At 45.1% G+C, this 25,313-nt stretch overlaps 1 protein-coding gene across 7 annotated transcripts in view; it reads right to left on the bottom strand.

Moving 5' to 3' along the window:
- The window catches only part of FERRY3 (FERRY endosomal RAB5 effector complex subunit 3), a 108,062-nt gene that overhangs the window by 7,705 nt on the left and 75,044 nt on the right, over positions 1–25,313 (bottom strand). For 5 of the 7 annotated variants that reach the window (XM_085873384.1, XM_085873382.1, XM_085873385.1 and 2 more), the window contains exons 8-13: positions 25,094–25,291; positions 24,741–24,869; positions 17,799–17,870; positions 16,928–17,064; positions 13,834–13,899; positions 13,596–13,653 (exon numbers count right to left, since the gene is read on the bottom strand). In XM_085873384.1, coding sequence (XP_085729510.1) covers positions 13,596–13,653; positions 13,834–13,899; positions 16,928–17,064; positions 17,799–17,870; positions 24,741–24,869; positions 25,094–25,291 — 660 coding nt within the window. Of the gene's footprint in view, positions 1–2,996; positions 3,140–13,595; positions 13,654–13,833; positions 13,900–16,927; positions 17,065–17,798; positions 17,871–24,740; positions 24,870–25,093; positions 25,292–25,313 lie in introns of those variants that run through there. The other 2 variants (XM_085873383.1, XM_085873388.1) reach the window with 2 other exon arrangements.

Raw genomic sequence — 25,313 nt, forward strand, 5'->3', positions numbered from 1 at the left:
ACGTGCTGCGAAACTGCAGGTTCGTGGTCCGATTCGTGTTCTACAGACTAGTGTTCAAAATATGTAATTGAATTGAAATCAAGTAGTTCATTTATCAGAGACAAGTCTGTAGACAAAATGCAGACAAAGTGAACCAATTGTGTAATCCCACTTTTCACTTCATGGGGGGGGGGGGGGGTAATTAACTCGTGCGTTCCCAGAAGGTACCGAAGAGGCCATTGACATCTGTGTGGGTGGACGAATGCACACCTCAAAGATCTACTTGAATATAGATTCTTCATTCTCAGATCGACTGTAATGTCCCCACTGCAGTGATGTTCTACATTGTTAAATACTCAGTCGCATTGTGAATTGGGGCGGGTAGTGGTGACAGTGCAGCGGGGGCGGGCAGTGGCGATGGTGCAGCGGGGGTGGGCAGTGGTGACTGTGCAGCGGGTGCGGACAGTGGCGGAGGTGGTGCGGGCAGTGGTGGGGTGCAGCGGGTGCGGGCAGTGGCGGGGGTGCAGCGGGTGCGGGCAGTGGCGGGAGTGTAGCAGGTGCATTGTGCAGTGGGTGCGGGTAGTGGTGGGGGTACAACAGGTGCAGATATGCAGCGGGTGCGGGTAGTGGTGGGGGCGCAGCATGTGCAGTGGGTGCGGGCAGTGGAAGAGGTGCAGGCAGTGGTGGAGGTTCAGCAGGTGGAGGTGCAGCAGGTGCAGGCAGTGGTGGAGGTGCTGAATTACAACTTTGTGGACATGAGGTATGGGAGACGTTTTTGTGGGTGATGAGATTTTTAAATAAGTCGATTCTTCATTCTGCAGGAAGGATTGTAGACACAGAATTCTGTGCAGTTTTGAACGAGCGGGAGTTAGGGACATTGAAAGAACGGTAAACGACATTGTATCGGGTCATGGCAGGAAGAAGTTGGTTGTGGTACACCTTGGTGCGAATGATGGAGGGAAAGTTTATTCAGAGGTTTTGAAAAATAGATACAGGATATGGGGTAAGTGGCTGAAAGCAAAGGGTTGTGAGGTCAGGTTTTCTGGGATCCTCCCAAGATAAGGAAACAATATATAAATGAGCAGAGCAATAGACGTCAACCAATGGTTGAGAGAATGGTGGAGGGAGGAAGGTTTTACATTTAAGAAGCAGTGGGAATCATTTAGGGGACAAAGAGTGTTTCCAGAATGATGGCCGAATGTTAAATAGAAAGGGGTCAGCAAGGTTTGCAGTGGGAATTGAGGAAGGAATTCAGGCCTTTTTAGGTCAGCAGAGGGTGGGGAAGCTATCAAGGAAGGAACTGATGATGTAATTGTGATGAATAAGGCCAGGCAAGAAAATATAATTTCAGGAAGGGAAAAGTTAAATATATTCTATACCAATGCCAGAAGTTTAAATAATAAGATGGAAGAGCTTGAAGCCAAAGTAGATAGCGAGGAATACGATATAGTTGCAGTGAGTGAGACATGGTTTCAGGAGGAGAGTAACTGGAGGACAGGATGAGAAGGCTACAAGGTGTATAGGTGTGATAGGAAGGAGAGAATAGGAGGAGGAGAAGTAATCTGGGTAAAGGACAGCATTGTATCAAGATAAAGGGGTGCCATTAAGGAAGGAATAAATGTTGAGGGTTCTGTATGGGTGGAGATTAGAGATTGTAAAAGCAGTAATATACTGGTGGGATGCTTTTATAAGGCTCTGGGTGTAAAGGAAGAGGAGGAAGGAGGAGTACATGAAGAATTCAAAAGGGCATGTGGTAAGGGAAGAGTATTGATAATGGAGGATTTTAACTTGCCAGGGATCGATTGGGTCCAGGAACAGGGAAATGGCAGAGCAGATAAGGATTTCCTAGTTTTATTCTAAGATTGCTATTCAACCCAGTTTGTAGATAAGCCCACGAGGGGGAGTGCAGTGTTAGACCTCCTTTTAAGTGACGATCCCAATATGGTGAAGGAGGTGGAGGTCAGGGAACATTTCGGAGCTAGTGACCATCACAGCGTGTGTGCAAAGATTCTGTTATGGGTTAGAGTTCAGGATAGTCGGGTAAGGCTATTAGATTTCAGGAAGGCAACCTTTGAGGGTTTGAGGAGAGACTTGGGTGATGTAGATTGTGAGAAGCTAACAATCAGATAATCAGGATCGGAGAAATGGGAAACCTTTCAGGACCAAATGTACAGAGTAAGTACATTCCAATGAGGTGTAAAACTGGAAACAGAAAGAGACCAGGGTGGTTGAGCAGTGAGATAAGGAACGCTCTTAAGGAGAAGCAGAAGGCATTTATTAGGTTTATAATAACAGGACTGGAGTTGGATTGACATCACAATCGAAATTAACACAAGCAAGTTAAGAAAATAACTCGGCAAGCCAAAAGAGAATATGGACCAAAAGCCAAAAGGACATGGCTAAGAATATTAAACATAATAGCAAGGCTTTCTTAAAGTATATCAGGGGGAAAGAACAGGTTAGGACCAGTGTGGGCCCATTGAGGAAGAGCACCTGGAGAGTGGTTGGTGATGAAAGTGAGATGGCAGGCTTATTGGTTCGCGGGTGCCAGCAGTTTTGGTTGGAGGGCGCCAGCAGTGACCACTATTTTCGTTGTCTGTGAGTCTGTCTGTTTGTGACTCTCTCCAGAGCATAGCTCCATGACGTTTGACGCAATCTTGATGAAACTTGGACACAAGCTAGATGTCATGGTCTAGTTGTCTTTTTGTATGAGGGGCGTCCCACGCCCCTTGTGGGCGGAGCCACGCCCGCTTGAACTTTTTATTTATTTTTCGATTTTTTTTTCGCAATTTCATTTCCTAGAAGGTGTGTGTAATGTCCATAAGTACAACATATAAAAAAATCCGATTTGATTTGGTCAATTTTGACGGAAGAGATAGGTTTTTACGGTAGGGCTTCCTCAAAAGCTTCCACAAACTCAATTGTACCTATCGTGGCATTGTTCAATAATGCCCGCGAACCATCGTCGCCTCCCGGCTTGTTAAACAGGTATTTTTCTTCAACTTTTACACAAGAACAGTCAGAATTGCCACTCACTGAGAGTATCTATCAAGGAGGTGAGGAAGGGCTTTTACAGAAGATCCAGTTTGGAGTGGAGGAAGTAAAGGAACAGCTCGGTAATCCAAGAGAAGATAAAGCTCCGGGTCCAGATAATGTGCACCTGAGTATTGGGAGAAGTGGCTGAGCAGGTAAGTGAGATGTTAACGGATATTTTCAATCATGTCCTGGAGTCAGGACAGGTACTGGAGGATTGGAGAGTAACAAATGTAACACCATTATTTAAGAAAGGATCCAGAGAAGAATTGGGAAACTATAGACCTGTGAGTTTGATTTCAGTTGTGGGGAAGATGTTGGAGACATTAATTAAAGACCGGATGAGGAACCATATAAACAAATACAAACTAATTAAAGGTAGTAAGCATGGGTTTACCAAAGGTAATTCCTGTTTAACAAATCTTTTAGAGTTCTAGGAAGCAGTGTCTGTCTGGGTGGATGAGAGAAAGACAGTGGACATAGTATATCTTGACTTTAAGAAGGCATTTGATAAGGTACCACATCAGACGTTGTTAGCCAAAGTGAGGGCTTGTGGAGTGGCTGGTCAGGTAGCTAATTGGATTGCAAACTGGCTTAGTTGTGGGAAGCAAAGAGTGGCTGTGAGTGGGAGGATGTCTTGCTGGGAGGATGCAAGTAGTGGGGTACCTCAGAGATCAGTACTTGGACCATTACTATTCATTATTTACATCAACTATTTGGATAATGAGGTAAAGAGTAAGCTTTCCAAATTTGTAGATGACACAAAGCTTGGAGGTGAGGTGGATAGCAGAGGGGGTGGTGATAAGATTCAGCAAAGTATTGATACTTGTATAGATTGGGCAAAATATTGGCAGATGGAATTTAACCTGAGCGAGTGTAAGGTGTTTGGGATGGGAAAGAACAATGAAAATAGAGATTACAGGATGCAAGGGGTAATTTTGGACCGTGTCACAAGGGAGAAGGATCTGGGGGTGGTAATAGGTATGGGAGGTAAGCAGGCAGCACAATGCCAGGCAGCTATAGGTAGAGCAAATCAGGTTTTCGGTTGTACTCAGAGGGGGATCAATTATAAATCAAAAGAGGTGGTGTTAACATTGTACAGGAATTTAGTAAGGGTACAGAGATTGTTGTGTACAGTTTTGGTCACCACAACTAAGAAAGCACATAGATTCCATATAGTTGGAGAGCTGGCTGAGCTTCATTCTCAAAGTTGTGCCCAAAAGCTTCGTTGATCTCATTGGCCAGTGATGACCATCCGATTTATAACAAGGACAAATGTGTCCAAGAGCCGTGTCCTAAAGGTTTTGTCTTCACCAGAAGAACAAGAACGAAAAGATAAAAACAACAACTTCCGATATTTCGTCACGTGCCTTGACGGAGCCAATAGCGAGACCCGTCCTGGACGATCGTCGTTCATGACGAGAAAATAGTGTATTTACGAAATTACAATTCATTAAATGGAAGTCTTTAAATAGTAAGGTGAACATTTCCAAACTTTAAAGCTAATGTCCGAATATATTTAAAAGTTCATGATAGATGCTCTCAAATGGCACCCTCAATGCGAGGATGTGTACAGGTGTTTAGTATTTAAGGAGATCCGGATCCTGTATATAAAAGAGCCAAGTCGTAAAGGTTTTGTCTTCACAAGAAGAAAAATGCCCAGCTCTCTTCGAGCCACGTCTCGCATGCGAGACGCAGCTAAAAAGTGATTTCTTAAGTGCGGCTTTCTTGGGGTTAAGGATTATTTGATCCTTCAAGTAGACCCTTCTAGCCCTTCCATTCTAAACATCGTGCCCAAACTGCCCCTCCGGTATTTGGACACATAGTGCGAGATGTGTTTTAATTACATTTGTTAAGAAGTTTTAATCCCTGGGGTTAACGGATAAGAAAGGGCTAATTAAGGGTTCATTAAGGGTTCAATCTCAATTTGGCGCCCAACACCCGTTATGATCTCATAAGATTGCTTTACCCATCCACCGACTAAATTCATCACTAAAGAACGATTTTTGTCTGGGGTTTACGGATAAGAAGGGTCTTAAGGGCGCAAGGGTCTTCCAATAGCATCTGGATTACAAATTACAACCACATTCCGAATGCCTGGTTCCATTGCGTTGTCTTCATCGACAACCGTTTAATGAACGTAGAATACGCTCCGGAGGCGTAGATATGAATTCGGAAAGAGATGAGAAAATATAAATTTGTGGGACAGGGTTAAAATTTTTCACTTTTTCGAGATCCACTTCTACCAGTACAGGTTGCATTTTCCGGGCGGACCTTGACAATGAGATGATTCGCAAACTGAGAAATCCTCTACTCATCCGGTATATGCTTAAAGTTTATCTGAACATCACCGGTGTATCACCGTACAAATAAACAAATTACATAAGACCAGAATAATCACCACTTGTCTTTCGACACGTCTCCGATGACCAGCGCCAACAGCTGTAGCTAGGCCCATGTATACAGTAGTAGGATGCTTTAGCAGACAAGACTGTAGTCGAAGTGAAACCACGCAGCCACCTCAAGGCCTTTCTGGCCTGCAAACGAAATGAATCCAGAAGAGTCGCCTGAAATGGCTGCCAACGTGGAGACAGACGTCAGCATTTCCACCATCACAGAATTTAACTGAGAGACCAGAAGTCGAGGGTGAGTTTCTTTTTCCTCTTTACCTTCGCGTCTTTTAGTTTCCATTGCTATACTTGCTGCTTGTAATATTAGCATCAAAATACGATGACCGAATCGTTCTTATAGTTTTATCCATCGAATTCATGTTCGCAAGATGGCGACGCCCTGGGAGTGACAAAAACATAGACGTTCAACCATTCATCTAACAGGTCTGTCAGATATTTTCAGGTCATGTTATATTTTCACTGAATGACCTTTGAATCCAGTCTCCTATTACTTTTGCAGATGATAACCACACTGTTACTGTGCCGGTTCAACCACAGCACTGTATCATCCACGTTATCCCAAATGAAGCAGGCAAAATCATGAAAATGACAGACGAGAAATGGATAACGGTTCGCAAAGCTACCGAAAGTAGGACAATGACGAAGTTCGCCGAGTCCAAATATCGCCTCATGATAGACAACCTGCCAGAAACCCCCAATCAACTCGACGGATATCACAGTAAGTGCTATAAAAATTTCACAGCCGTTCCATCTTCAACGCTTGTTGCTAATCAACATGAAGCTGTGCGCACTATGCAGCTGCGTTCAGCAGCAACGTCACCAGCACAGTCGTGCATTGGCCTTCTTCTGGCAATTTGTCAACACTGTGATAAAGCGTGTAAATCTCTAAGTGATGGGAGGAAGGAGGGCCTCGGAAATTGTCAAACCAAGGAAGCAGAACAGAAAATAAGGGATGCAGCACAGATCCTAAATGAATCTCACGTACTGCAAAAGATAGCTGGTATCGATTTGATCGCAAAAGAGGCGAAGTTTCACCACAGCTGTGGGAATCAGAGACTCAAAGCTGCGCTGAGATCAAAAACGAAGGATTCCAATTTATCAGAAAAGGCAAAACGTACCTTCGGCGACATTCTTGCCTATTATATGTCAAGGCAAACATGCTTCTTGGTAGTCGTCCAGAGCATCTCAAATCCATCTACGATCGGTACTTAGACATTTGTGATGAACTCGGCGAGGAGTCTTCAATCAGTAGTACTTCATGCCTCGCTGAGCTTCTGCGGAAACATCTTGTTGGAAGGGTGACCGTGCACACTCCTGAGAATAGAAAGTCGGGCGCCATCGTCCATAACAGCCTTTTAGACTATGCCTCCATCAAGGTTGTCTGATTTCAAATCATCACAGGAAGGCCAAGTATTCACGGCGACATTGTTGTTGATGAGGGCATTGAAGGGGGTGGAAAAAACACCATTGAATGATCCACTCGATATGGATTCCTTGCTTGGAGGGGAGGGTAAATCCCCTGAACTGGTTGAAACATTCTATAGAGTTTTGTTCGGCGGACCAAACAGAGGCACATTCTGAATCGGTAAGACGTAGAGCCACGTGTGCTAGCGAAGATGCACTCTTTATTGTTCGCAATGGCAGTCATGCCATGACAACACATCCTGCTCTCTATGTTGATAAAATCCCTTACCGGTAGCCAGAAAATACTCACGGTGCTCAACAAATTCAGTTATGGCATCAGTTACAACAATGAAGAAGAGCTGGAGACAGAATTGGCAAGCACAATTATAGAGAAGGACAAATGCGCTCCCGATGGCACAGCGCACGGTCTTGTTATGGTTAACGCCTGGGATAACTACGATGAACTTACCCACACACTGTCTGGTATGATACAATGGGTATCTTATACCAAAATTAGCCACTGCTTGTAGAAGAGAAAGAAAATCCACATCCTCCCATTAGGACTTTTCGTCAGCCCACTGACAGCACCAAACGTGACCCCTTCAATGTCATCGGCAGGGTCCAGCAAACGAAAAATGAAGAGGAAATTGGTATTGCCACCCATGGAAATCCCCCCCATATCGAAAAAACCCGAAGATGGATATGTTCGACCACATACACACTGATATCGAGTTTCCGGACCTGACGCAGCGTGCCCGGAAACTGGACAAAGTATGGATGATGGGTCACTGTCTCGGAGCGAATGATATGCCGATGTGGTCAGGATTCAACGCTCGATTTCATCAGGATGCGTTGCCGAAGCAAAATGTGTACTACATGCCAAATCTCAACAAAGCACTAACGAAAGATGATGATGTCGCCAAAACTAAGTATCAGCAAATGGTGTGCCGAGGAATGCGGTCAGATGTATGCCTTGGTAACTTATGACTTGGATGTTGCCAAAAAAGCACACAAAATCCAAGTCACTGATCAACCTGAATTTGATGATGTGTTCATCATGTTTGGTATGTTCCACATCCAGCTCTGCCATTTTCGATCCATCGGAAAGATGATTGCAGAGTCAGGCGGACCAGAGCTGTTGATCGAGTCTGGGCTGCTTGCTTCGAATTCCTTCAGAGGACTTATCGAATGCTACAACTTCAACCGTGCAAACGCCTCCACCAAATGTTCGCCCTCGCCATGGAGATCCTGCACTTTCGTCAGTTTCTTTCTGAATACCCAGAAAAAGATAAAGTGCTTGATGAGCTAAAGGTCTTCAAATTCACCACACCAATGGAGATCGACAAAGTACGCGAGAGCGATACGTTTCATGATGTCTATAGGGAATATGATGAATATATGAACCAAACTCTTGAGGGCACTCAGGGACCAACACCTCAGTTCTGGATGATGTATGTGAAGCTTGTCGAACTCGACCGTATCGTTGACCACGCATGCCGTGAAAATGACGTTGAGCTATTCACCATGGCACTCACTGAGCTGACTGATTTGTTTTTCGCCATGAACCGGCAGAACTACGTGAGATGGATGGCCAAATACCGTTTGGATCTCTCGAATATAGAAATTACGCATCCAGGATTGAGGAACATACTGAACGCTGGAGCGTTCTCGGTTAGAAGGACCAATAACGAGTTTGCACACCTTCCAGTTGACCTCACATTAGAGCAGACAGTCAATGCAGATGCAGCATCGAGGATGACTGGATTCACATCGGCGACAAACAACTACACTGCGCACGTTCGTTGGAGTGTCATGAAGGGCAGTCGTGCAGCAATTGCAAGTGAGGCCTTAGCTATGGCCGGACTGGTACATCATAGCGACACTCAAATGGAACTCAGTCCATCGAGAATCAAACGCGACAACATGGATCTCAAGCGAATCACCTCAAGCAATGTCTCGTCGGTAAATCCATTCGCCATCGATACCGATGCGCCGCTAATCAATATCAGCACAGGGAAGAGTGTCCCCATTGCCGTCAATAATTCTCTGCTCAGTGTACCGCAGGAAGGTCGCAGGATGCACGAGAAATTCGTTCGCGAATGTCTTGATGATCCGACATGCTTTGAGTGACCTATTACCCACAACAAACTTTTGACATTCGTGAAACAGTGCGTAACCAACCGACGTGCCCCACAGAACTCAAAGGAGGCAGAACTGAAATGTACAAGCCAGTTGCTCGGAAGACTAGCCTTCATCGCGGCCAAGGCCGAAGTGGACCTCGAATTCCTCTTCACATTTCCACTCACACCTGTGCCGCTGTCTATGTGTAAGCGCGATGGTTCAATGGTGCATACAGCAAAGAGCGCCCTTTTTGACAAGCTGGAGAAAACAGTACCTGATCACGGCCATCCGAATGATGTGAAGGTACATCTGTTAGATGGAAATTTTCTCCTTCACTGCCGACAACCAAACCTACCCCCGACTTAAGGTGGTCTGTCACGGGGTATCCTCGTTGCAGCCTCATCCCACCAGTCAAAACGTATAGACATAGCGTTTGACACTTACGAGGAACCTTCTATTAAGGACTGCGAACGGGAAAGACGAGGAGCCGAAGAGCAACGTTACGTTATCAGTGGCCCGGACCAGATAAGACCGAAGAACATTGAGAAAGCTCTGAAATCGAGTTCCTTCAAGAGAGGTCTACCGGAATTCATGATGGATGACTGGGCTGGGGAGCAGTACCGACACATTCTGGAATGAAGAATCGTTTTCTTCGGTGTCAACGGTAAATGTGCCAAGTATTCTGTTGTGAATGGTGGAGTGCAGAAAGAATTAATTCAAGATCTGATCTGTAATCACCCAGAGGCAGACACGAGATTGTGCTTCCATTTGACAGTGGCTGACCTTGATTGTCAAGATGGCGGCATTGTAGTACGTGCCTCGGACACCAACATACTGGTGATTCTCCTTCATCATGTTCATCGATTTACATGTACAATTTGGATGGAAGTTGGGACGTCCAGTAAGGATAATCGACGCTACATGAACATTACAAATGTAGCGGTGCAAATCGGTCCAGATGTGTGCGCAGCTCTGCCTGGCCTGCATGCATTCACGGGATGTGACGACACATCAGCATTCGCAAGGAAAGGGAAGAAACGGCCGTATGATATAATGTGTGCCCACGACAAGTTCATTCGGGGTTTTTCATCCCTCAGCGACAGAGCCGGACGATGAAATGTTTGCCGTCCTCGAGGAGTTCATCTGCCTCATGTACGGTGCGAAAAAGACCACGACGCTGAACAACTACTGATTCGATGTTGTCAATCGCACATATAACCGCAAATCGAATTCCATGCGACCGTTCGACAAACTGAAGAGCATTGAAGGCAGCAGCATCCCGCCTTGCTCAGCTGAGTTGTGGCCACATAGTGTAAGGACTGGTTTTGTGGCTACATTGTGGGGCAGTTCCCACCTAGCTACCATACCAAAATCTCCAACTGCGGGATGGGAAATCGTTGATGGTCACTATCGAGTCATCTGGTTTGATGGACATCAACTGCCCCAGGTGCTGGTTCCAGAAATACCAGTTGAAATGGATGCTGACGGTGATCCGTCCAGAATGGATGATCTGATGATAGATTCATCATCTGAAGGTGAAGCAAGAAGTGAAGATGATGATGACGATGACTATGACGATAAATGATCATGATAGTGATAATTCTGAAGGGTGAATGAGCCAAAATACCTGAAATGTCAAGCCTGTTTAGGTGGGCCGAGATCCTCAAAGTTATTTTTACTTTATAATGCGTCCAGAGCAGTCAGGCTTTACACCAAAGAGGTCAACGATTGACCGTATCCTTGCTCTTCGTGTCCTCACCGAACGCAGACGAGAGTTTCGGCAGGGGCTGCTTGCAGCCTATGTTGATCTCTGTAAAGCGTTCGATTCAGTGAATCGGGATGTCCTCTGGAGGATTCTTGGTCTTCGTGGGGTGCCACCAAAACTGATCAATCTGATGTCTGAACTCTACTCTGGTACTGAGAGTGCTGTGAAGTGTGGTGGTACCATCTCTGACTTATTTCCAGTTGTTACTGGAGTTCTTCAGGGATGTGTACTTGCCCCCACACTTTTCAGCACTTGTATGGACTGGATTTTAGGGAGGATGTCGAAGAGATCAAGCTGTGGTGCATCGTTTGGGAATGTCAAGATCTCGGACCTTGATTTTGCAGATGATGCAGTCATCTTTGCGGAGACTTTAGACATCCTTTTGGGGGCCCTCGAGGTGCTAAATGAGGAGTCGGAGCCGCTGGGATTACGGGTTTCTTGGGTCAAAACTAAGATCCAGGCTTTCGGTGACTTCTTGGATGCTGCTGTCCTGTCTGTGTCTGTTTGTGGTGAGGATGTTGAGGTCGTGGAGAGATTCACTTTCCTTGGCAGTGATATTCATGTCTCTGCTGGCTGTGAGTCAGAGGTCAATAGACGTCTAAGTCGGGCCTGGGGAGTCATGGATTCACTGGATCATGGGGTGTGGCGCTGCCGGTACTTGTGCGGGAGGACGAAAGTCCGAGTCTTCAGGTCCTTGGTACTTCCAGTCTTGCTCTATGGATGCGAGACTTGGACTCTGACCAAGGATCTGAGACGGAGACTTAATTCCTTTGGTACCAGGTCTCTTCGGAGAATCCTTGGTTATCGCTGGTCGGATTTTGTGTCCAACGAGCGGTTGCTGAGAGAGACTCGGATGAGATTTGTTACCTGCATAGTCCGTGAGCATCAGCTGCGGCTGTATGGACATGTGGCTCGTTTTCCTGACGCTGATCCTGCTCACCAGATTCTCTCAGCGAGGGAGTTTCATGAGTGGAGGTGGCCAGTGGGCCGACCACATGCCTCGTGGTTACAGCAGGTTGACCATCATCTCAAGGAGATCGGGATGGGCCTGGCATCTGCCTGGGGGATGGCCAGACGGAGGCCCCTGGAGTACCGGCGGAAAGTGGACGCAGCGATGCGCTGTTCTGGCACATGCTCCCATACCTGACCTGAATGGTCAGTAATTTTTATTCGTTATAGTCTCTGATATGTACCACGTTTAGTTTTTGATAACCTATCATATTATTCGTATGGCTGGCTCTGATTCAGAGAACAGTTCAGAAGTGGAGTCGAGACATGCATCTGGAGTTTGTTAAAAAATGCATCTGTTCGTGTACCAGACGTAGACCCATCTTCGAGCACATTCGACAGATTTCTTATATCATTCTGTGTTTACGGCATTGTCATGTCATCTCCCTCTGAGTGTTAGTACAGGGATGATATTTTGTAGTAACCTAATAAAACTCATAATGACAGTGACAGTGCATCGTATAGTCACCCTCTTCACTTTCAATTTCCTTATGCTATGTTCATTTTTCGACCCCCGATGTGTTGAATTGTCCCCCGGTTATCACAACATGGCCCATCAGTGTATATCAAATCGATTTCACTGAGAATGTTGTGTGTTCATCTTGCCTTTATATCACTTGCGTTTGATGATCATCGTGCCACATATATTACAATACACATTAGAATCAACATAGACTACACCCACGTCATCGCTTTTTTTTTCATTATCTCAATGTGCCCTCTGCCTCTCGTGTTTCCTTCTCCGGCTATGTGAAGACCCTTGCGCCCTTAAGACCCTTATTATCCGTAAACCCCAGACAAAAATCGTTCTTCAGTGATTAATTTAGTTGGTGGGTGGGTGAAGCAATCTTATGAGATCAGAACGGGTGTTGGGTGCCAAATTGAGATTCAACCCTTAATGAACCCTTAATTAGTCCTTTCTTATTCATTAATCCCAGGCAATATGGTTTCTTAAATGGTTGTAATTTGTTTTTTGTAACTATCTATAGACCCCCCCCCCCCCCCCCGTCATGTAAATGAATGGACATCAGCTCAATCAAATTATTTTTCCAAGGGGTATTTAAAGACCCCTGAGCCCTCAAGACCCTTCTTATCCATAAACCCCAGACAAAAATCGTTCTTAAGTGATTAATTTAGTTGGTGGATGGGTAAAGCAATCTTATGAGATCAGAACAGGTGTTGGGCGCCAAATTGAGATTGAACTCTTAATGAACACTTAATTAGCCCTTTCTTATCCGTTAACCCCAGGGATTAAAACTTCTTAACAAATGTAATTAAAACACATCTCACACTATGTGTCCAAATACCGAAAGGGCAGTTTGGGCGCGATGTTTAGATTGGAAGGGCTAGAAGGGTCTACTTGAAGGATCAAATAATCCTTAACCCCGAGAAAGCCGCACTGAAATCACTTTTTATAAATCGGATGGTCTTCACTGGCCAATGAGATCAATGAACCCTTTGGGCGCAACTTTGAGAATGAAACTCAGCCAGCTCTCCTACTAACATGAGTCTATCAGCAATTGCAACTTCATATGATTTCCCAGCAATTTCAGTGGAGGCCACAACGTGTGCTGCCACTGAGAATTCCTGACTGGCTGTGAAATGTCACGTGCTTTTCACAGCCAAACATGGGCCCACAAAGGCAAGATGGACTTCGCTGTGCATTGCTCGGCCAGTATACATTTTAGACTCGGGAACTCAAGTGGATGCTTATTTTGGGGAGACCTTTTGCATGACGGACTCGTCTGATGTGATGGGACATCCTCCAACAGATACATAGAAAACATATTGATAATTGCTGCTTTTGTCAATGTAATTGCAGGACAGTGGTGTGAGCAAGGAGCAAACTATGCTCGCTTTCTCAAGCTTCATACCTTTGACACACTTGAAGACCAGTTCTGCTCGCTTGAGACACCAAGACACACTCATCTCCTACAAACAAAGCAGGCGAGAACATGAATAGCAACAGTGTAGTTTTTACATTTAACCCTGTAGTGTCACAACTAATTAAAACGGTACCATGAATGTTCATTTTGGAGGAATTAAAAAAATACACAAGTATTTTCCCCATCACATGCATGAACAGGTCCAAAGCAACAAAGTTCCACTTACTTCAGACATCTCATGTACGAGTAGCAGAGGAAGAGTGAGGGTTGTGGTGTCACAGGTACAGCAAACCTTTTTCGCGAACAGAACCAAAAACGAACCGTGAACAAACAAGTTTTCCTCGACCATTATGCAAATCAAGCACCACTTGGATAGCTTCCAGTTGGTAAGACAATAATAGTTATAGCCAGACTGTTGCGCTTTAAATGATGGCCACACAAATGAAAAACAAATCTGGAACGATTATTTTTTTTTTCTTGTGTACATACCCGAGACTCGTAGAAGAGCTAGTACAGTGATCGGATCAGGACGTAACAGAAAAAAAAACAGGACATAGAACACGCATGCATGGAGTGGACAAAATGGATACCGAAGGAAACTCCAAAGAGGGAAACTGGAAAATCAGGAGGAGCGATTTGGGTGGGGTTAACAAGGGCAGGAAAAAACCCAGAAATCATGGTTTCGGATTGGGGATCTGAGATGGTGGTAAATAGCTATCTTGAAGACCTGGAGGGAAGAATGAGATTGAAGAGGATGTGGATGTTGGTTCCACAGGTGGGAAAATAAGAGGAACAAATGAGTGAAGGTGAGCAGTGATTCTGGAATTACGTAGTTTCACCAGAAAGAGGGTTGTTGGTGACCCGTGTGAGCCCTGCAGAAACCTGGGGGGGGGGGGGACAAAGCAAGGAAGAGTAGAGAGTGAAATACCAGAAAGGAAGCAGAAGAAAACAGACACTGACCATTCTGTGATGGTGCAGTGATAGACTCAGCTTTAAAGTGAGAGATTCCAATGATATTGAAGGCCTTGGTTTCATGGCGTAAAGCTGAGCAAAATATGAGGCAGGGGAGCCAGCCCAGAGGGGAGAGCAGTACTCCAAGCTACGGATGAAGGCCTTGCAGGTGGACATGAGTTCAGGTGTGAAAAGGAAGGACTTCGTATGATGGAGGATGCCCAGTCAGTGGAGGGTTTTTGAGGCCAATTTTGAAATGTGGTTTGTCCAAGAAAAATCATAGCTGATAGAGATGCCCAGTAGTTTGAGTGACTGAACTTCCTCAAGAAGAATGTGAAGAAAGTAGATGAGGGGGGAGGGTGTTTTCCAGATGGTCCTTTCGGAGAGAGGTAGTAAGAGTGTGAGATTTGTCAGGATTGAAAGACACATTCCAAGTGTTTGACCAGCTTGTGGGTTTTTGGGGTTTTTTATTTTTTTAAGGTCTGAAGAGAGGGAAGAGGCTTTTGCCTGCCTGTCTGAAGGCTGAGGGATGTCATGGCAGAGCATGGAGTCATCAGCAAAAAGATAGAGGATTTTCCAGAGTCAGAGAGATCATTGATGAACATCAGGAAAAGGACTGGGCCAAGAACACTGCCTTTGGGCACACCAGCCTCGACAAGGAGAGGAGATGAATGGGTTCAATTGAGTGCCACACATTGTCTACGAGAGTGGAGGAAGTCAGTCAGTAAGCCATTTGTTTGCGTTGGATTCGACCGGCAGACAGTTTGGAGAGCATAGTGGGATACCAGACTATCAAAAGCATGAGATTTGTCCAGAGACGGCCCTAATCTCATGTCTGACATTGAGAGGCTCTATCCATTGCTGGGTGAGTAGACACAACATGTCCAGGTCTGAAACCAAATTGGTGATGTGATGATGGATTCCATGACCTTGCTGATGATTGGAAGTCAGCTGACAGGTCTGTAGTTGAGGGGATCAGTTTTTGCACCTGACAGGATGCAAAGGGCAGAGAGAGGATGCGCAAGAGCAGCAGAGCAGGTTTTTAGGACACGCAAGCTGATACCATCCAGTCCAGCAGAGCAGTCAGAGTCGAGGGTTAAAAGAAGCTTCTCTTCCTTCTCAGGTGCAAAACACAGAATCAAGGAGCAGTTGGGTACGACAGGGAAGAATGGATACTGAGAGTCGGGGGTTGGGGACACAAGGTTTGGAAGTAAACACAGAATTGAGACATTCAGCCTTCTCACGAGAAGATTCAGCTGTGGTGCCATTTGAAGAGAGGGAATGGTTGGATGGGGAGCATACTCCAGTGACAGACTTAGTAAGGAATCACCAGGTTTTAGCAGGAGAAGAGTTTGAAACTTCAATCTTGAGGTTGGACAGATGTTGTTTTCTGGCTCTCCTGAGAGTGGACACACTTGTTGCAGACTTTTTGGCATGCATCGAGATTGCCTTCGGTCGGATTTGCCGACGAGGAAGGGAAGGCAATTGCCTCACCACAATATTCAGTGTACCATGGACGGAAATAAGGGTAGGATAATGGAAAACGAGATGGGATTAATCTGCGAGAGCGAGAGAGCGAGAACGAGCAAGTAAGTTTCATAAGTTTCTCTGGAAGGATTCCCAGATTGAGTTAACATCAGGGGCAGTAGATATGGGAGACCAGTCCTGAGGAGAGATGGCTGCTTTCAGTCCCTGCCAATCTGCTTGAGTGAAATGCCAGACTCACCGTTGAGGAAACATGCTGAGAATAGGCAGAGAAATGTTGACTTTCACAAGCATATGATCAGATGAACCAATTGGAGCAGAGGAAGAGCTGGAGACATTTGCTGAGAAGTTTGTCATCAAGTCCCTGAAGGGAGGATTTGCCATTAGGAGAAATCTGGGTTGGAAAGTGTACAGATCGAGTCAGTCCCATGGAGTCACAGAAGTCCTTTGCTGAAGCACCATGGCTTGTGAGAGAGGCGCCAACGAGCCAAGTTGCATGGTGACAATTGAAATCACCACATATGAGGAAATGAGTTGGGATGATTGTTTAAAAGTTTGTCCATGTTGTTTGAGAGAGGGATGTAGATGGAGTCGTCCCTGTTAAGAGGACGGTACAACACACAGAACACACAGATGACCAAGAGGTGGGAGCAGAGAAGAAGTCGCATCGAGAAGCACTCCTGGGGGTTGGGAGGTGTGAGGTCAGTACAGGGGCAGTGGGAAATTAAGTTATTGATGAATGGAGCAACTCCACCATGTTCGCCTTTTTTATTATCTTCGGGCTAAAAACTGATTGCAGAGGTAGCTGGGTAACAATGTAGCAGAGTTTAAAAGGTGTTGTATGAAGAAGATAACATTTATTCCAGAACAACAGATGCTCAAACCTTTATGATATTCCTGAGGCCTGTGATGCTGGGATGTCGGGCATTCATGCGGCCCGACTGTACCTCGTCATCCACGCACAAGTGAAATATTACTTGCACTTCTGCCAGGTTCGAGTGCCACGTCACATACACATCACCTAGGGTGGAAATAGTCAGAAAAAAAAATCACTTAAAGATGCTTTTTCAATGTACAGATTTTAGCTTGCTAGCCGAGCGGACAGATCGGCACCGTTCCAAGACGCAAAGCAAAAATTCGTGCCTTCGCTCTGCAATGCAAAACCGAATGCTAATCCACATGACATGCCGAGGGTTTTTGGAGAACAAAGCAGGTCTCTCAGGGTCTCCACTTCCTCTCCCAAAAGTGAAATTGCACCCTTGAAAGGTAAGCTCTTAAAACCAATGCAACCTTTAGCTAGGAACCTTTTAAAGAGGTTGTGACAAGGCTGTGGTTAAGCAGAAACATAGCTCCTGCAGGTTTTTGTGGCCATCTATTTATGTATGCAAATGTGGCAGAATTTATTTTTGACCACCTTCTTCCCCCCCCCCCACCCACTTCCCCTTCCCCCTCTCTCTCCCCACCTTACATATTCCCATCATAATCATGTGTTGGGCCAAATAAAGCACAGGCACGATGGGCCAAATAAAGCACAGGCACGATGGGCCAAATTTTTATTTTCTCATTTAGCCCCCCCCCCCCCATCCTCAATTTCCCTCCCTTTTTCTGTTGCATACATAACATAGATGATCCCATGTGCATTGATACGCATTCTATCTTACCATATTTCACATGAAAATGGAGCTTTATAATCTTGGGCTGCCTTTTCGCCATAGGGGCAAAGGCCAAGAAAGCAAAACCAACAAGAAGTCTGACCTGGAGACACGTTATGTAGATTTTTTTCCACACTTTTCTTCTGCTCACTCGGGTCTGCTGTGTGTCTTTTATCTGTCAAACGTTGACAGAAAAGACTGAACATACACCGATTGATTGAACAGCCAGTAACAAATATTCAAAATGCACTAAATTCAAATTAAAAACGTGTAATTGATACCAATTCTACTTCACACTTTACTTTGTTTTAAGAGCAAACATTGAAATATTTGTACACCCCAAGTCAGAGCTTCAGTAATTTGTAAATGATCGACTGATTTTTTCCATCTGACTGGATCATCAGCTGGATTCTGTTCTTCATCAAGGTTTTCTACCATCTCCTCTCCTCCTTTGCAAAAGGGTGGTTCTATTGTTGCGAATCTGGAAGTCGTGAGCACTCAACATACAGGTCCTATAGAACAGTTATATCGGTAAGTACGTGTTTTTAGTTAGGGTCCCCGTCCCTTGTTTAATGGGTGAATAAATGTACATGCGCTGTGAGTTACTTTGATAGTCAGGGTTTTCTTTTATTTTTAAATCCTCAAAACTACAACAACGCCAGCATCACCCTCACCTTCACCTCGCTCTGGCCGACGCCATAGTGAGTGGAGTTCAAGGAGGAGCCTCGCGGCGGCCCGCGACCAATCAGCATGCTACGAGTGAGGTGGCCGCCGCTCAGCCAATCAGATCCCGCGACGGTGAGAAAGGCGGTCCGCGTGACATCACCACGCCCCCCAGGCCAATCGACGGACTTGCCACTCGTTTTGGCCAATGACGGGGCGACGAGCGATTCTGCGTGCCAAAACCATCCAGTGAGGGAGAGTGGGGAGGGGGGAAGCGTCACCTTCCCCCCTGGACAGGGTGAATAAGGGTGCGGCGCGATCGGACGACGAGAGATCTTTCCTCCGCAAGAACAGCAAGTCGGTCGCGCGCCGTGTCTCTGTCGGTGAGCAAGGAGAGAGAAACTGGGGACACGAGTGGTGATCACGTTCGCCTGACACGAGTGGTGATCACGTTCGCCTGACACGAGTGGTGATCACGTTCGCCTGACACGAGTGGTGATCACGTTCGCCTGACACGAGTGGTGATCACGTTCGCCTGACACGAGTGGTGATCACGTTCGCCTGACACGAGTGGTGATCACGTTCGCCTGACACGAGTGGTGATCACGTTCGCCTGACACGAGTGGTGATCACGTTCGCCTGACACAAGTGGTTATCACGTTCGCCTCACACGCGAAAGGTCCGAGTCCTGCCACCCCGCCAGCTCAACGTACCCGCACAAGGCGGACAGGTCGGAGGAAGGCTCTGGTCTTCAGCTCACCTTTCCCTCTGAGCTGGAGGCCTCAGTAAAGGCTGTGGCCACCGGTTCTTGGGTGTACGTGTACGTGTGTTTGTGGCGCCAGTCTATTAAGTAAAACTGCACATAGGTGCTTGTACATAAATTGCTATTCCTTCAGTATTCAGTTAACTCAGCCTTCTTGCGTGCTCCCCTGCCACATTATAAATAAATACATTTGTTAAATGTATCAGTTCGTTGATGTGTTTCTTCCATTGGCTGAGCGTGATGAGTGTTGGCGAATTATAAAGGCTGTTGCCGCTGTAAATGTACATCCGGACCGACGGAACTTCGGCAACCGTCCACTCGGGTTGCGCACGGGTCGGGCACGTTAACAGCTTGACTCGTACGAGAGCCGTCGAGGGTGAATTTCCCCGGTAGTTTGGACAACGTGGGTATTTAGGTAAATTGAAATTGGCAATCGACCCTACCCCACGTGGTCGACCTCTTGGCGATCTTCGGTCCGATAAGGGACCCGTTGGCTCCGGAGTGACGACCTATAAATTCCGGGCGTTTTGTGGAGTCGACTCTGCAGCTCCATCTTGCGGTCGTGCTTGTTGCCGATACCCGGCCCGCAACACTATAACCTCAGCCGTAGGTCGACGACCTCAGCTGTATCAAAACAGTCAGCCAATAAGGGAATGCCACCTCACTTTCTTAACTCTACCCATAGCTTAAAGTTCTGTCTATCGACGTTTCCTTTCCTTGTTCGAGGCTTCCACATATTATCCATTCATAATCATGATGTCTTTTCTGCTCATTACAATTCAAGCTCAAGGGTGTTGCATTCGATGATGAACCAAGATTACAGAATTGTGAATACTACACAAGCTCAAACAATGGGACATTTTTGTCTGAGGACAAAGTTTCAGCTCCAACGTTTCAACCACAAGGTGACTCTTGATTGAGACTGTTGCAGGTGAAGTTCCCTTGTACCATAAGTTAAGTTTAATATGGAAAACAAAAATAAGTCACAACTGGAGAGTATCTCAATGCAAAGCCCATCCATATCAGCTTTGTACTCAAACTAAACTTTTATCAAACATTAAACAAAAACAGCTAAAAAAATTTTTTACATTTTATTATTTTTTCTCTCCATAACGTTACCATAATTTACGGACTGGTCTTTGTTTGTCGCGATACTCCTACACAGAGCCGTCTTAACAGCATTGTAGGCCCTGGACTAAGCAATGCACTGGGGCCCCTACCCACGGAAATAAAAATGTAAACGGTCAATAAAATTAAGCCTATAGATTTATTGGTACTTTCCACAAAATAAATGTTTCAACATAAAAAAACATGCTGTAAAGCAAGGATTAATCAAATGTTATTTCCTATGATGTTGTTAATCTGCAATAATACTGTATTGTTTATGCAATAACAACATTATAACAATACAATATTTTGTGTAAACAATACAATATTATTGCAGATTAACAACATTATAAGAAATAACATGTCAGATAGTTATGCACAAATTATTTATATTATAAATACTAGTACGTGCCCGTAAAAAAAAAAAAAAAAATTTAATAAATAAATATTCAAACCGCGAGCAACAAACAACAACCACGCAGGCCGTTTCTTCGCTCTCGAGTGCCCGTACGTGCGTGGCCCGGAAGTTCGAATATTATTCGCAGTTACGATTATTCGCAATGCAGTTTTAATACCCAATTATTCAATTAGCGCCAACGTATTTTATCTTTTCGCAATGTCGTGGCAAGGAAAAATAAAAAGAGAAGAGAGAGAAAAAAATTTACTTCCTGGTTCGGAGCATACCCGCACTCTGATGTTACCGAAATTTATACACCGGCTAATATGAAAACGATCATAACTTGGGGCATTGTGTTTATCTATAAATGCGCATAAGACATCGAGAAATTACACTGGTCAACAATTTTTTACTTTCTGAATGTTGTCTAGATTTCTACAAGTGAATTAGGGTATTCTGGCACTGCTGAATCAGGAAATGGCATCCGTTTCTCTCCATCAGGTCAGGTTTTTGTGCTAAGTTGATTTGAAAAAATCAGATCTTGTGACAAAATCAATTACATTTTTGTGGCATTATCAGCTGATTTTTGTCAACACACATCATCCTAAACATGTTTTTAAGAAAAAAAATGTTTTGCCAACAACATTTATTGATTACATGATAGAAACATCGATTACTGTCATCTGAATGGTGGGCATTGATAAAGGTAAGTACAAGTAAATTGCATGTTGTGTCACCACTGTTCAAACTTCAGGGCTTGAACTTCCGTTTCTTTGAACTCCTGGAATGTTCAGCGGCAGGGAGGTCTCTCTTCAGATTCCAACAGTAGTCAGCCATCATGACTGCGTCCCAGCGACCCTGATACCTGGTCTCCATCTCCTTCATGTCCTGATGGAATCTCTCCCCTGCTCGTCACTCATTGAACCCAGGTTCTCAGGAAACCGGTTCATATGTGAAAATAGGTAGTGCATCTTGATGCTCATGTTGCAGCCCAGGTTTCTGAAAGCAGTCAGCATGTTGTTGACAAGTTCTGCGTAGTTTCTGGCCTTATTGTTGCCAAGAAAGTTCTTCACTACCAAAACAAATGTCTTCCACGCTTCCAGTTCCACTTCGTTCATTGAGTTTTTGAACTCTGGATCTCTGATGAGCTGACGGATCTGAGAACCATCAAAGATGCCAGCTTTCAACTTCTCCATGGTCAATCCTGGAAAAGCCTGGCACAAGTAAGTGAAGCAGTCACCATCTTTGTCCAGAGCCTTGGTGAACTGATTGATTTAGCCGAGCTTGATGTGCAGCGGTGGGAAGAGTATTCTGTCTCTGTCCACCAGAGGGTCGTTGATGACGTTCCTTTCTTTGCATGGCACCAATTCCTCCCGCACAGGCCAGTCCTTCTTCGTGTAATGCTGAGCACGGTCCCTACTATCCCACATGCACAGAAAACATGGGTACTTGGTGAAGCCAGACTGTTGTCCCAACAAAAAGTTCACCATCTTCAGGTCAACACAAATAAACCACTTATGCTGATCATAACCAATTTTCTCCAGCACGTACTTCACCGCTTCATACTTCTCCTTCAGTGTAGTCGAGTGAGCGATGGGTACAGGGGCAAACTGGTTGCCGTTGTGTAGCAGAACACATTTCAGTGATCGCTTGCTGCTGTCAATGAACAGTCTCCAATCTTTGGGTTCGTACTGTGGCACTCCAAGCTTGAGCAGAAGCGCATGTCATAAATTGGCGCATGTAGGAATTGTACATTCTTCAGAGTTCGTTATTTCAAGAAATACAACTTTTTTGTATCACATTATTACAAAATCTGCCCCATTAACTTTAGTTTTGATCCACGAACTTTATGCTTTGCCTCACCAATTTTTGGAAGATTTTGAGGTTTTATGACTTCAAACTGATCCCTTTTCGACATAATCACCCAGAACTATCGTACCTGAATACTTCTTGTCATTAAAATAATTATTTCCAATCAAAACAATAATTTGACATGACATTTTACCCCCACCAACTTCTTCTAAAATGCTCCACACATGCGTACATGTGAACAAAAATGTAAAAAACGACATGTGGCCATATCTCAAAAACTTGACCTGATTGAACAAAACTAATGTGAGTTTTGGATTCAGCGCATCAGATTCGTCCTAAATAAGCTTTAAAAATGCAGACAACAAATTTGTTGTTGACCAGTGTTATTAGAATACACGAAGTCATCATTATCCGGAAGTCCGTACGTTTTAACCCGTAATGGATCCGGAAGCCCGTACGTTGTAACCTCTAATGGCGAACACGGCTGAGCTTCCCTTTCCCATCGGCCACGCCCACGCAACAACGTGTCTATCATTGGTTTGGTAAATAAATGGCCATAACTTGGGAAGCACTTGTCCAATTAATATCAAACCTTGAAAAGGCACATCCTCAGGTCCCCAGCAATATACCTGGCAAGTTTCAATGAGATCGGACCAGCGGTTGTCGAGAAACGGCAGTCACACACACACACACACACACACACACACACACACACACACACACACACACACACACACACACACACACACACACACACACACACACACACACACACACACTGCTGGAATTATAGATAGATAATTTGAAAAGGGATTTGAATCCCAGGCCTTTCCAGCGAGAGGTCAAGTAATTATCCACTCTGCCAAGAGATCTCTCAAACGATATGGCAGCATGGGGCCCCGAGAATCGTGGGGCCCCTGGGCAACTGCCCAGTGTGCCGATGCCTTAAGATGGCCCAGCTCCTACAGTTCTGAGCCAATTACATCCAGGCTTGCTAAATCGGATCAGCATGACCCTTTGCTGGTGGTTATCTTTGCTGGTGGTCTTGGGTGGTGGGGGTGTTTTAGGGGGGGGGGAGCAAATAAGTAAATTCTCTGTGGAAATGTGAATCGTGCAGCACCGCTCCAGGTGGGGGAGGGTAATACAACTCTCCACCATTACCGTCCCCACATTAGTGAGGCGTTTTGAATTACAATTTTGAATTACACAGCGGGATGTTTTGTTTTCCACGGTGAGGTTTTCAATTACATGGGGAAAATGTTATGTTTACAATTTACACGTTTGGGAAACGGCAGTGACGTCATCGGGAACAGAAGTGATGGTTGGTTTTGGCTGTGTGGATGGTGCACAGACAGAGAGACAGAGAGAGACAGAGAGAGACAGAGAGAGACAGAGAGAGACAGAGAGAGACAGAGAGAGACAGAGAGAGACAGAGAGAGACAGAGAGAGATGGCGTTTGAGATAAAAAGGCCGTGCTGTGGTGATTTGCAAATTAAAGCTGTGATGAAACCATTACCGTTTACAAGGAGAATCATTATTATATGCAACAGATGCCTTTTGATTTACACAGTGGAAGGTATTTTAAATTTCGATGTTTGCAGCGTCCGTTCTCAGTCTGGCCTCCTCCTGCGTCGAAGTTCCGGGTAGCATAGGCGGTGAACAAGAGGAGGCAACTAATGAATCTACATTCTTAGTTTTGTTTTTTTCCTCTATTTGCAAATCGTTTATTTGCATAGGCAGTGAATGAAAGAATCTGTATTCTATATTTGATTTTTTTTGTTGCAAATCGCTCATTGGTATAGGCGGTGAACAAGAGGAAGTTTAAAAAAAAAAAAAAAAATTTGCCTCTCCACTACCCAAATAAAGGTACGTGTGGGAAGAATGTGTTGCATGCTTGGGAACAAGATCGCCCGTAGGGCAGGTACTCGATCGTTCTCATAATAAAGGTTTGTTCAAAAATTGATGATAAAATATCAAATGGTAAAAAAGTTATGGCCTGGACATTCACTGAAGCTCAATGGTAAATAAATAAACAGAAGCTATTAAAAAATCCAGTTGTCTCACACAGCGCAGCAGAGAGTATGGGCTGATGAGACCTATTTCTACTCACTGTGACTTTGCTCTTTCACATGACCCAATTATTAATTAATGTTCTCCATATTGTCAAAATTATGGTTTGTTGAAATTTTGATGATAATAGCTTGGACACGGATGCACGCACGTCTTCTGCTGTGCGCGAGACAGGCTAAAAAGCAGCAAAGTGGCAGTACAGCCAAAACAAAGAGCTTGTCAGCTTGTTGTACCTCCCTTTTCTCTTTCATGGCTTTGTCGGCATGAGTTTGCCACAAGCACAACGTTCTGCAGCGTTTCAAGTTGCTGTTTCACGGTGGAGAAATGGAATTCAGTCGACTGTTGGCAAACTTCAGCAAACTCTGTGAAAACAAGGCAAAATGGAGCAAAGTTGGAGGTTCAAGAACCTGTTGGGACAATGATTCGAGCGAGCCTGATGACTAAACGAACAGCCAGACTATTAACACTGACCACAAAATGTGTTTCTCTCCCCCCCCCCCATTATCAGCACAACCTGTAAAGCCATGCATGTTAACATTTTTTTCTACAACAACAACAAAAAACTCTGCTAGTCCCAACCCCTGACCATGCTTGATGCCACTGTCATGGTCAATACTCTCATCGACAAGCAGCACAAGGGCAGAGAGGTTGGATGAGTAGACAGACAGGGCAGTTTGTAAGCGCTGGGCTCGGAGGCCACCAGGGCGGCGGTGTCTTGGCTGGCACAGATCCAGTGCAGCTCCACGTAGCAGCCGCAGGTTATGCATGGTCTTCTGTTGAGCACCTGGAGAGGATCACAGCTCCTG

Source organism: Eptatretus burgeri, chromosome 3 (genome assembly GCF_056783735.1).
Source record: "Eptatretus burgeri isolate ZD-2024b chromosome 3, Ebu_testis_v1, whole genome shotgun sequence".
NCBI lineage: Eukaryota > Metazoa > Chordata > Myxini > Myxiniformes > Myxinidae > Eptatretus > Eptatretus burgeri.